Raw genomic sequence first — 13556 nt, 5'->3', positions numbered from 1 at the left:
TGATCTAAGATTTCTTCAGTGCCAAATTTGATCTAAGATTTCTTCAGTGCCAAAATCCCTTAAAAAGAAGATTTTTCTTGTAATCTTAGAATAATTTTAATATTACCAAGCTTGCATATTTAAAAATAAAACTCAATGAAAATATGGACCATGCACAGCGGAAAAGTATCATAGAGTATATTAGGATTTGTGTGAAACGGCACAATTTTTACTACTGTTTTACAAGCTTACATTAATGTATAACATTATTTTTTAAATGATTAGACAGTTTAGTCAAACAAAAATGCTGAAATAAGACAAAGAAAAGAAGAAAATGTTTCACCTCTTTTATCAAATACCTGAATCTGAACTATTCTGTCTAAAAACATATGAAATAAAGTGTTGCGGTGACTGCTACAGAACACCAGTATTTCACAGTATAATATGATACATGAGCACAACATCATCATTGCCACTTAGGGAGGAAATACACAAGCAAGAATCCATGACCAAACATAGCCTGAAAGTTCTGCTGAGTGAACACTAATGATCGTATATAAGAGGCTCCTCCAAGCACTGAGGCCAGCCCAGGAACCCTGCAAAGGTGAGTCTTACTAACTGATTACAATTATTTAATTCTGAGAAAAGTCTTCTTGGATCATTTTAATAATATTATTACAATTCTGTTTTGATTTGTTTCTCAACTGTTCTCTTCTTTCAGAATATACAGCCTTTTCTGTTCACCATTTCCTTCACTTGGGAACAAAAAGGTAAGGTGTGAGTAGTGAGGCATGGGGCATAACCCAGCGCGGTAACAAATATTTTTATGAAATTAAATAAGTTAAAGGAAAATGTGCTTTCGGTCATCTCGTATTGATAGTAACATAATCTCTGATCTCCTTTCAAATCAGTGAGACTGATATTTATCAGGATTAATTATATTTTTGTTACACTAGAAAAGATTTTTTTTTATCATAGCATTTTATGACAAGTGAGATGTGTGTAAGTCACAGAATTCACAGCTACATTACTTTCATTCCCCTTTAACATAGCACTGTACTGATAAAGTAAACTAAATACAGTGAGAGCTACCCAGTGCAGCCTATACAAGAAGGGGTGATGGTAACATGTTGCTACAACGAAGCCATCCAAAGAATACAATGTGAGAATTCCATATGTCCCCATATTAATGAATTTCACTGGAAACATTTCAGAAAAATGATAACATGTAAATACAATATATGTACAGTTTCATTGTGCTGATATTTGATGTTATACTTTGTAGTGAAAAATGATAGTGGCTCACTTACCACATTTACGTTGATGCATGAAAACCTTGACATGGAACTATACTGAAATAATTGTATTTATCCCCTTCTATGTAGGTTTCGCTGAATTGTTCATAAGTGTTGAAATCATGAAATCATAGGTTGCTTGTATAAAAAAGTTGAATCCTTTTTACACAAGCAGCCTATTCTATACAAGTAATCCATGTATTAGGTGTTAGGATATGCCCCACTCTACTCAAACATCTTGTGCATGACATTGCTGGTCTACGTAAGATTTTATTACACTAGCCAGAAGTAGTCTTTTAAAGAAAACTGACAAACATATGAATTGTCTTCACAGTAAAACACCATCATGGGGGATGGAGAGATGGAATGTTTTGGGCCAGCGGCCATCTTCCTCCGCAAGTCAGAAAAGGAGAGGATTGAGGCCCAGAGCAAACCTTTTGATGCTAAAACAGCATACTTTGTGGCTGAGCCCACTGAGATGTACCTCAAGGGTACACTAAAGAGTAAAGAGGGTGGCAAAGCCACTGTCGAAACTCTGTGTGGCAAAGTAAGTGAAAAGACCAATGACAAGGTTGTAGGGCCTCATTCACTAACCGTGCTCAAGAAGATAGTACTTAAAACGCAAGAGGCCCATAGTTCTCAAAGTTGTATTGCTTGTTAATGGTACTGCTGAGTATATCCAACACATACAAAGAGATTTTTGCTTCATAAGTGATGTTTCATAAATGATGGATCCATCATATTGTTCATCTGTAAATGTAAAATTACTGTTTGTCTGGGAATGTATTGTAATGCAATGAATTTCAGCCTGATCATGGCCATGAAGAGACCAGGACATAGGCGTACATGTAAATGCTTCATACAATGCACTGTGTATCTCTCAGACATTCTATTTAATTACAAATCAAATTAATCTAAGTTGTTTTTGTACAGACCCTCACAGTTAAGGAGGATGATATCTATCCAATGAATCCTCCCAAATTTGACAAAATTGAAGACATGGCCATGATGACCCACTTGAACGAGCCCTGTGTGCTGTATAACCTCAAAGAGCGTTACGCAGCATGGATGATCTATGTAAGTTATATATATATATACACACAAACACACACACACACACACACACACACACACACACACACACAAAAAGTGAGTTATATTACAATTCTGGAAATGTTTCTATTCACATCTTCAGACCTACTCAGGGTTGTTCTGTGTCACTGTGAACCCCTACAAGTGGCTCCCAGTATATGATGCAGTTGTTGTGACTGGATACAGAGGCAAAAAGAGAATTGAAGCCCCACCCCACATCTTCTCCATCTCTGATAACGCATATCAGTTCATGCTCACTGGTATGATATTCCTCAAACAAAAAAAGGAAAACAGTACATAAAAATAAAACAACTTAAGAGAAAGGAAGTAAAGTCGCACGGAAAACTGTTAAAACTGTAAAAATGGATCATTGTGAATAATGTGACATGTTATCCTTAATAGTATATAATGCTATCCTATGCAATGTTTTCCTTTAGATCGTGAAAACCAGTCCATCCTGATCACGTAAGTGCAACCTGATATCCCTATGAAGGAGCTTTTACATTAGCATTCTTTGTTTCTAAGATATCACCAATGCAAATGATTGGGTGCCAATCTGAGCTAAGATCAGCATCTGCCAAATACTACAGCTCACTCTTAAAGAAGCACTCTTCTCTTTCATATTCAGTGCATATGCAGATTTAGTACATTTAACATTTTGAGGTGCTTCTGATGTGACGATTGACCCACATGATAAAGTGATAACAGAAACTCTCAAAGACATCAGTAAATTAAGTAATTTCTAAAATTCTGAAAATACTCTGAAAACAAAGCGCATTATTATTAAAACTTAATATTGTTCACTTCTATTCTCAGTGGAGAATCTGGTGCAGGAAAGACTGTGAACACCAAACGTGTCATCCAGTACTTTGCCATAATTGCAATGACTGGACAGAAGAAGGCAGAGCCTGTTCCTGGCAAAATGCAGGTAAATAAATCACTATTGTAGGATTTTCAGAACACTTGTGAGTGAACTCCTTACTAAAATGTCTGTTATCACATCTAGGGTTCGCTGGAGGACCAAATCATTGCAGCCAACCCCCTCCTGGAAGCTTATGGTAATGCCAAGACTATCAGGAATGACAACTCTTCTCGTTTTGTAAGTACATACAAACAAGTTCAAACTCTGCATACAGCATAATGAAAAATACAAAAAAATACAGAACCAATTAAAAAATTCTATGAATTTCCAGGGCAAATTCATCAGAATTCATTTTGGACAAACTGGCAAGCTGGCATCAGCTGATATTGAAACCTGTAAGTTTCTGTCCTTAGAGAATTTCATTCATTTATTTTATTATTCTGTAAATCATACTGTCCTCCCTCAATGATGTCATGTGTTAATACAATAAACATGAGATATGTGTATAACAGAATAAGAATCTGTACTGGAAAACGACGGAACATGTTACCTACAAAACTGTGGGGGGCTATTATTACTTTAAAAAAAGGGGTACCTGCTATGTGCCCAATGCAGCAAGCAAACACTGCACAGTCTGCACTTGTTTGTTGTTCATTAACTCGGCAACACTGCACCACTTTACTCTCTTCTGTTCAAGAACATTAGATTAAAAATCTAACTGAAACAATGAAGGCACAGATCATGTTAGTAAATGCAACTATTACTAATATCAACATTTTGACAGATCTACTGGAAAAGTCAAGAGTCACTTTCCAGCTGTCTGCTGAGAGGAGCTACCACATCTTCTACCAGCTCATGACTGGACACAAGCCAGAGTTGCTTGGTACGGAACCTAAAAGTCTTATTGCTACCATTTCTTCTTAGTTTAGTTGTAGAACTGATCTGGTCTAAAGACTTTATTTTGTCTTTCACACAGAGGCACTGCTCATCACCACCAACCCCTATGACTACCATATGATCAGCCAGGGTGAAATCACAGTTAAGAGCATCAACGATGTGGAAGAATTCATTGCCACAGATGTAAGTACAACTTCACTGAACTTCAGATGTTTTTTTTTAAAAATATGCCTCATTCTGGTCCATCAAATCTGTTTCACCATACACAGACTGCTATTGACATTCTGGGCTTCACTGCTGATGAGAAAATTAACATCTACAAACTGACTGGTGCTGTGGTGCATCACGGCAACATGAAGTTCAAGCAGAAGCAGAGAGAGGAGCAGGCTGAGCCTGACGGCACTGAGGGTAAATCACAAGATAAATTTGGCTTAATTAGAAGCATTTGCATCAATTCCTAACAAGAAACATTTTAACATTTATCTTCAGTGGCTGATAAAATCGCCTACCTTCTGGGCTTGAACTCAGCTGACATGCTGAAAGCTTTGTGCTACCCCAGAGTCAAGGTCGGAAACGAGTTTGTGACCAAAGGCCAGACTGTACCTCAGGTAATGTGCTATTATTTGACCAAAACAAGAATAAAGTTTTTTTTCAAATACCTACGAAGTAACAAAGAATACTTTTGAACTCTACAGGTCAACAATTCAACAATGGCTCTTTGCAAGTCCATCTATGAGAAAATGTTCTTGTGGATGGTCGTTCGTATCAATGAGATGTTGGACACAAAACAGCAGAGGCAGTTCTTCATTGGTGTGCTGGACATCGCTGGATTTGAGATCTTTGATGTAAATACAAAATATTTATAGTTCAGTCATAGTCAAGTGACACAAATTATAAATTAAACAATATATTCTATGAACATGGTTCTTTTGAAATACAGTTCAACAGCTTGGAGCAGCTGTGCATCAACTTCACAAATGAGAAACTGCAACAGTTCTTCAACCACCACATGTTTGTGCTGGAACAAGAGGAGTACAAGAAAGAAGGGATTGAATGGGAGTTCATTGACTTTGGTATGGACCTGGCTGCCTGCATTGAGCTTATTGAGAAGGTAATCTGCTTAGAACCAACAGCCACTTTCAAAGAACAAACACTATCTTTACAAAGGTGCTCTCATGTAACTCCCCTGTCTAAATCTGTCATAATTAGCCAATGGGCATCTTCTCCATCCTTGAAGAGGAGTGCATGTTTCCCAAGGCAACAGATACTTCCTTCAAGAACAAGCTGCATGATCAGCATCTTGGCAAGAGCAGCGCCTTCCAGAAGCCGAAGCCTGCCAAGGGCAAAGCAGAAGCCCATTTCTCTCTTGTACACTATGCTGGCACTGTAGATTACAACATTGTTGGCTGGCTGGACAAGAACAAAGACCCCCTGAATGACTCTGTTGTTCAGCTGTACCAGAAGTCAGCAAACAAACTTATGTCCCACCTGTATGCAGGTCACGCTGCTGCTGATGGTAAGGAGACAAAAAAACTTATACATGCTTAAAAAAATCTACTTATACATAATTTTTGAGAACTAATGGAAATCATTACAAAGATTTATTAAATCTGCAGCAGTAACTACACTATCATACAGATTAATTACATTTTTTTTAATAGATGCTGGTGGAAAAGGTAAGAAGGGTGGGAAAAAGAAGGGCGGTTCCTTCCAGACTGTGTCTGCTCTGTTCAGGGTAAAACACTTTTATACTGAAATAAGATATGAATATTAGAAGAGGATGCATGTGCCAGTCTGCATGACCTTAGTTAACAGACACTGTCATGACACAAAATCCACAGGAGAACTTGGCCAAGCTGATGACCAACTTGAGGAGCACTCACCCTCACTTTGTCCGCTGCTTGATTCCTAATGAGTCCAAGACTCCAGGTAGGTGCTCTTCATAACGTGTATATTGTGAAAATATATTCAAAATTCAAAATATACATGGCATCATTACTCCTATACCTTTAGGTTTGATGGAGAATTTCCTAGTTATCCACCAGCTGAGGTGTAATGGTGTGCTGGAGGGTATCAGAATCTGCAGAAAGGGATTCCCCAGCAGAATCCTCTACGGTGACTTCAAGCAAAGGTCGCTTTCATAGTCGTCACATTTAAAAATATAAAACAGTTACAAAAGTTACAGTTACTAATTTGCCACATTGACTGAATCACAATTGTGAAAACAGATACAAAGTCTTGAATGCCAGTGTCATCCCAGAGGGACAGTTCATTGACAATAAAAAAGCCTCAGAGAAACTCTTGGGCTCCATTGATGTGGACCACACCCAGTACAAGTTTGGGCACACCAAGGTCAGTGTTACTATTAATGGTAGCTCAAATTATTTTCATAACATGGTAATATAGCATATTGGAAGTCTAAAATTTATTTCATGTATATTAATGACCGACTACTTAACTAAAATATAAAATCTGTGTCAATGTCTGCAATGGTGAAACATGGTACCTGTCTGTTACTTTCTAAACTGCTTATGTTTCCGGGTCGACGGTGGGGGGGCATGAAGCCAATCTGAGTGGTCATTGGGCAGAAGGCAGGATACACCTTAGATAGGTCACTAGTCCATGGAAAAATACACAGAGAATATAAATATCTGTGGTGAATTAGATGACATTTTAAAGTTTCTTGGTGGAGCAGGACAAGCATGAATGAACGAGGTCCCTTACTAATACAGAATGCTTTATAACAGCAAATGTGAGCTAAATTCTACAAGTGTGTAAATATATGTTAAACACACTTTGTAGGTACACAGTAAAAGCTGGGTCAGTAACTTTATAAAATGTCTGTTTAGGTCTTCTTCAAAGCTGGTCTACTTGGTACCCTTGAGGAGATGCGAGATGAAAAACTAGCAACTCTGGTGACAATGACTCAAGCATTGTGTCGTGGCTTCCTTATGAGGAGAGAGTTTGTCAAGATGATGGAGAGGAGGTATTTTTAGATTAATAAAGCAGACAGACATCACATGAATATTTAAACACACATGAATAATCAAGATATAATCTTAAAATTGAAAATGCAGCATGAAGAACTGAACCATCTTCATTCTAGGGAGTCCATCTATAGCATTCAATACAACATCCGCTCATTCATGAATGTGAAACACTGGCCATGGATGAAGCTGTACTTCAAGATCAAGCCTCTTCTGAAGAGCGCAGAAACAGAAAAAGAAATGGCTGCCATGAAAGAGAACTATGAGAAAATGAAGGAAGATCTGGCAAAAGCACTGGCCAAGAAGAAAGACCTTGAAGAGAAGATGGTGTCACTTCTTCAGGAGAAAAATGACCTGCAACTGGCAGTAACATCTGTAAGTCTTTACAATGAAGTTTGCACATTCCAAGACATGGGATAATCTTAAAAATGTTTTAAAAAATCCTAATAACTCACAGGAAACAGAGAATCTGGCTGATGCTGAGGAAAGGTGTGAGGGCCTCATTAAGAGCAAGATCCAGCTTGAGGCCAAACTCAAAGAGACAAATGAGAGACTGGAGGATGAGGAGGAAATCAATGCTGAGCTGACCGCTAAGAAGAGGAAACTGGAGGATGAGTGCTCTGAGCTGAAGAAGGACATTGATGATCTGGAACTCACCTTGGCTAAAGTGGAGAAGGAGAAACATGCCACTGAGAACAAGGTTAATAGTTTATACATATAAGTGCAGTTAAAGACTGTGGAAGATTAGACGTGCAAGGTTTATATCATGTGAGAAAGCAATATTCATAAATTAATGATAATATACCGTTTCAAAATGTTTTCACACAGGTGAAAAACTTGACTGAGGAGATGGCCTCTCAGGATGAGAGCATTGCCAAGCTTACCAAGGAGAAGAAAGCCCTCCAAGAGGCACACCAGCAAACTCTTGATGATCTCCAGGCAGAGGAAGACAAAGTCAACACTCTGACCAAATCTAAGACAAAGCTTGAACAACAAGTGGATGATGTAAGATCAAACAACAATATATACAATAAATGTACTCTACAGTCCTTCTGTGCCTTCCTAAGAATCTCTGCTTTCCATGAATTATAGCTTGAAGGTTCATTGGAGCAAGAGAAAAAACTCCGCATGGACCTTGAAAGAGCCAAGAGGAAGCTTGAGGGTGACTTGAAACTGGCACAGGAGTCCATAATGGACCTGGAGAATGAAAAGCAACAATCTGAAGAGAAGATCAAAAAGTATATGCGCCATACAGTGTAGATAAAAAATAATTCATTTGTTCAAATGAGATGAAATAAGGATGTATTCTATGCCATTTTCATGACAGGAAAGACTTTGAAATCAGCCAACTTCTGAGCAGAATTGAAGATGAACAATCCTTGGGTGCTCAGCTTCAGAAGAAGATTAAGGAGCTCCAGGTAATTCGTCTCTGTGGAAATGTAACATTCAATTAAGCTACATTTAATGTAATCTATTTATACATCTAACACATATATCTAATGACTGAAAATCTTTCTTTCAGGCTCGTATTGAAGAGCTAGAAGAGGAAATTGAGGCTGAGCGTGCAGCTCGTGCTAAAGTTGAGAAGCAGAGAGCCGATCTCTCCAGGGAACTTGAAGAGATCAGTGAAAGGCTTGAAGAGGCTGGTGGAGCCACAGCTGCTCAGATAGAGATGAATAAGAAGCGTGAAGCCGAGTTCCAGAAGCTGCGGCGTGATCTGGAAGAGTCCACTCTGCAGCATGAAGCCACAGCTGCTGCCCTTCGCAAGAAACAAGCTGACAGTGTTGCTGAGCTTGGAGAGCAGATCGACAACCTTCAAAGGGTCAAACAGAAGCTGGAGAAGGAGAAGAGTGAATACAAGATGGAGATAGATGACCTGTCCAGTAACATGGAGGCTGTGGCAAAAGCAAAGGTGTGCTAACATTGAGAGGAAAAATACAGTTTGCATAGAAAACAATGTAGGATGTTTAGTTACTTCATGTTCTGTTTTATGCACATTAAAGCTCAGCTAAGGTGGATGAAATGTGCTTGAAAGATTATATACTGCATTCCATACGGGATATAATTAAAATGTGTCAGCATCCTTCTTCATTTCAATTATTTTCACTGAGTATATATTTCTAGGCAAATCTAGAGAAGATGTGTCGGACTCTTGAGGATCAGCTCAGCGAATTCAAAGCTAAAAATGATGAACATGTTCGTCAACTGAATGACTTGAGTGCACAAAGAGCAAGACTACAGACTGAGAATGGTAACTAAGGCAAAACAAGTAAGCAATTAAAATTATTGAAAATTTGCTTCACTTTTATAATCTAATTTCCTTAAACTTTTCCAAGGTGAATTTACCCGTCAGCTGGAGGAGAAGGAAGCACTTGTTTCTCAGCTGACCAGAGGAAAACAAGCTTACACACAGCAGATTGAAGAACTCAAAAGACAAATTGAGGAGGAAGTCAAGGTACTATTAAAATGCAGTATTTGACATAATTTTAATTGTTTCACATTTGTATTATAGTTCAGCAACACCAAGTTAAAACAACAAGCACCGTTTCAAAAAAGTGTGTGTTTCATTTTAGGCAAAGAACGCTCTGGCTCATGCTGTCCAATCAGCTCGTCATGACTGTGACTTGCTCAGAGAGCAGTTTGAGGAAGAGCAGGAGGCCAAGGCTGAGCTGCAGCGTGGAATGTCCAAGGCCAACAGTGAAGTGGCTCAGTGGAGAAGCAAATATGAGACAGATGCCATCCAGCGTACTGAGGAGCTTGAAGAGGCCAAGTTAGTAAATGCTGAATTGTAACAAGTAAACAGTTCCTCATTTTCAACACAAAGACGCAGTTGCTAGATAAACATGTCACATTACAAAATTTGACCTTCTCAGGAAAAAGCTTGCCCAGCGTCTACAAGATGCTGAGGAATCGATTGAAGCTGTAAATTCCAAGTGTGCCTCTCTGGAGAAGACCAAACAGAGACTTCACGGTGAAGTGGAGGACCTCATGATTGATGTTGAGAGAGCCAATGCTCTGGCTGCCAATCTTGACAAGAAGCAAAGGAACTTTGACAAGGTAAAGGGCTTGTTGGCTAAAACTGAACAATGAAAATGCACCAAAATCTGTCTGTCTGAATACAAATGTAATTTTACCTTCTAGGTTTTGGCAGAATGGAAGCAGAAGTATGAAGAAGGTCAGGCTGAGCTAGAGGGAGCTCAGAAAGAGGCTCGCTCTCTCAGCACTGAACTCTTTAAGATGAAGAACTCATATGAGGAAGCTCTTGACCAGCTGGAGACCCTGAAGAGAGAGAACAAGAATCTGCAGCGTATGTGACTTAGAAATTAACAGGCACATACAAATGTTAATAGAAATATTTTTAAACAATAAATTAAGACAAACAAAAAGCAATTACTACTCTCATTTCTCATTTCAGAGGAGATTTCTGACCTGACTGAACAGATTGGTGAGACTGGAAAGACCATCCATGAACTGGAGAAGGCAAAGAAAACAGTGGAGACTGAGAAATCAGAAATCCAGACAGCTCTTGAAGAAGCCGAGGTAACACGATACGTGACGTAAGTAAATGTACAGGTATAACTGGTTTGCAAGAAACGGTTTAATATTTAATGTTATTTTTCAGGGCACACTTGAACATGAAGAATCCAAGATTCTTCGTATCCAGCTTGAGCTCACCCAAGTAAAGAGTGAGATTGACAGGAAGCTTGCTGAGAAGGATGAGGAGATGGAGCAGATCAAGAGGAACAGTCAGAGAGTGATCGAGTCCATGCAGAGCACTCTGGACTCTGAGATCAGGAGCAGAAATGATGCTCTGAGAGTCAAGAAGAAAATGGAAGGAGATCTCAATGAGATGGAGATTCAGCTGAGCCATGCAAACCGTCAGGCTGCAGAGGCACAGAAGCAGCTCAGAAATGTTCAAGGACAGCTCAAGGTATTTTCTCACTTCAATTTATACTTCCTTTCTAACATCCTAATCCTAGTCACCTAGACACTGAATAACTGTAATTCATTTTCCATAAGGATGCCCAACTGCACCTTGATGAGGCTATAAGAGGACAGGAAGAAATGAAGGAGCAGTTTGCCATGGTGGAGCGCAGGAATAACCTGATGCTGGCAGAGATTGAGGAGCTGAGAGCTGCACTGGAGCAGACAGAGAGAGGCCGCAAAGTGGCTGAACAAGAGCTTGTTGATGTCAGTGAGCGCGTGGCATTACTGCACTCTCAGGTATGTTCTACCAGCTCATTAGTTTGCTGTTCCTTTCAACTTCCTTGCCAAATCACCTTAAGGGCTTGACTGTTGTTCCTTTTAACAGAATACCAGTCTAATCAACACCAAGAAGAAGCTTGAGGCTGATTTGGTGCAGATTCAAGGTGAGGTGGATGATACAGTTCAGGAGGCGAGAAATGCTGAAGAGAAGGCCAAGAAGGCTATCACTGATGTGAGTGATTAACTGCACAGATTTTACATGTGTCTTCTATAACGGAAAAAAGGAAATTGATTTCATGGTTTATATTATAGGCTGCCATGATGGCAGAGGAGCTGAAGAAAGAACAGGACACCAGTGCTCACCTGGAGAGGATGAAGAAGAACCTTGAGGTTACAGTCAAAGATCTACAGCATCGCCTGGATGAGGCTGAGAGCCTTGCCATGAAGGGTGGAAAGAAACAGCTTCAGAAACTGGAGTCTAGGGTATGCCGCACTCTTTATCCAGTGGAAATAGAAAAGAATACATTATTTTGTTTAAATTTGACACATAAAACATTGTATTCTAGGTGCGTGAGCTGGAGACTGAGGTTGAAGGTGAGCAGAGACGCGGCGCTGATGCTGTTAAAGGAGTTCGCAAATATGAGAGGAGAGTGAAAGAACTCACCTACCAGGTAAAGCACTAACTGAGTAACATACACACTATAAAAACAATATCTACTAGACCAAGCAAACCCTACAACAGAACCTTTGCAGACTGAAGAAGACAAGAAGAATGTAAACAGACTGCAGGATCTGGTGGACAAGCTGCAGCTCAAAGTGAAGGCCTACAAGAGACAGGCTGAGGAAGCTGTAAGTGTGCCATTACGTGTCTTGCATTGTACATGCAGTGCAATATAATGAGTGACAAGACCATGCAGATGAACATGTTTCACTCATAAAAACAACATTAAACCATCTGACTTGACTTCATTCTCACAGGAGGAGCAGGCAAACACTCACCTGTCCAGGTTCAGGAAGGTGCAGCATGAGCTGGAGGAAGCTCAGGAGCGTGCTGACATTGCTGAGTCTCAGGTCAACAAACTCAGAGCCAGGAGCCGAGATGCTGGAAAGGTAAAGTCTACTTATTCAAAAAAAACACGGAAAGTCTTAGAAACACATGAGCTGCTGTTGGCATAAATCACAGTTCTTTTAAATGATCACTTTTAATAATCAGCAATACACTCTGTTACTAATAATATGTCTATGTGTTTTAGGGCAAGGAAGTGGCAGAATAAAGGGTGAAGACCACAAGGGACACTAACAAGCAATAATAAAATATGTATTTCTTGTTTAATGTCCATGCAAACTTTAGTTCAATAAAACTGACAGAAACAATCAAGTGTTTGTATTTTTTTACTTTTCTGTTCACAGAAATACTTGACCCACAATGCAAACTTATCTTCAGTACCAAAAAGAAAACAGCAAAGATTGTAAGCTGGTAAAAGTATAGTCAGTATAGTGTCATTTCACATTTCTTAAACACCTTGAGCACTTGCAATGGAGCATTAAAAAGAATTAAAATGAAAACTACTGTCAGGCTTCAGTTCATGTATTGTTATCTGTAAAACAAACCGTAACTGAAACAGCCTCTGAAATTTGTGGAAAGATGACATCAGAGAAACGGAGACTATAGAGTTACTGTGTACAGATACTGACCTTTACTTTATTAATAACAAGTAATAATTAGCTTTTACTATCTACATACAAAAATGCTATTCCAAAATACTAAAACAATTCAAATAAAAATATTGAATTGTGCACTTCAGGTTCAAAACCTGGCAATGCCACAGCCTAGACAGCCCAGGTCAGCAGTCTAGGAAGGGAAGAGGAATCTCTTAGCTCTGGCTTTCACATCACATCGAACATTAGTGGGAGTCCTACCCCTCAGGTGGGCATAAAAATGTAGTTAAAAAAAAAAACTAGCATAATTTATAAGAAGGCATCCACATTTGCTAATGTTAGTGTTTTTCTGAGCAAGCCCTACTTAAACTGTAATTTAACTATTTACCTGATATGCAGAATGTTCTGAGAAAACTGTGACTAGTAAATCCAAGCCAAGCTCAAGTTAATTAACCCAAAACAGATTTGCAACTGGCTGCCTTATAATTTGATTACAGTTACAGTTTTACAGTAAGTGCTGACGACATATCAACTCCTGAAGGAAGTTAATAAGGAAGTTGTGTTCCTAAAGGACCACAA

The 13556-nt window shown here is 39.1% G+C and overlaps 1 protein-coding gene across 1 annotated transcript; it reads left to right on the top strand.

The window, feature by feature from the left end:
- Positions 1-1608: 1608 nt before the first annotated feature.
- Positions 1609-12696, top strand: LOC108416988 (myosin heavy chain, fast skeletal muscle-like). Its single transcript, XM_037532417.1, has 39 exons — positions 1609-1821; positions 2208-2351; positions 2470-2626; positions 2804-2831; positions 3183-3294; positions 3373-3465; positions 3560-3623; positions 4013-4111; positions 4205-4308; positions 4395-4533; positions 4615-4733; positions 4821-4970; positions 5066-5236; positions 5335-5641; positions 5787-5860; positions 5967-6054; positions 6139-6256; positions 6354-6477; positions 6975-7111; positions 7232-7487; positions 7570-7812; positions 7941-8117; positions 8205-8350; positions 8440-8530; positions 8635-9024; positions 9237-9363; positions 9449-9567; positions 9686-9882; positions 9986-10169; positions 10254-10419; positions 10528-10652; positions 10735-11043; positions 11133-11336; positions 11425-11550; positions 11631-11801; positions 11885-11989; positions 12072-12167; positions 12297-12428; positions 12572-12696. Exons 1-39 carry the CDS (start codon positions 1621-1623, stop codon positions 12590-12592), a joined length of 5814 nt encoding a protein of 1937 aa, XP_037388314.1. The 5' UTR covers positions 1609-1620; the 3' UTR covers positions 12593-12696.
- Positions 12697-13556: the final 860 nt, after the last annotated feature.

Source organism: Pygocentrus nattereri, chromosome 21 (genome assembly GCF_015220715.1).
Source record: "Pygocentrus nattereri isolate fPygNat1 chromosome 21, fPygNat1.pri, whole genome shotgun sequence".
Classification (NCBI taxonomy): domain Eukaryota; kingdom Metazoa; phylum Chordata; class Actinopteri; order Characiformes; family Serrasalmidae; genus Pygocentrus; species Pygocentrus nattereri.
Note: the sequence above shows the minus strand (reverse complement) of the source record. Positions and strands in the feature narration are given on the sequence as shown.

Excerpts from the sequence above, each read along its gene's own strand:
- LOC108416988 (XM_037532417.1), top strand. The coding sequence starts at position 1,621 with ATGGGGGATGGAGAGATGGAATGTTTTGGGCCAGCGGCCATCTTCCTC. Across the intron at positions 4,971-5,065 it reads CTGGATTTGAGATCTTTGAT|TTCAACAGCTTGGAGCAGCT; the intron begins GTAAATACAAAA and ends TTTGAAATACAG. Across the intron at positions 12,168-12,296 it reads AGAGACAGGCTGAGGAAGCT|GAGGAGCAGGCAAACACTCA; the intron begins GTAAGTGTGCCA and ends TCATTCTCACAG.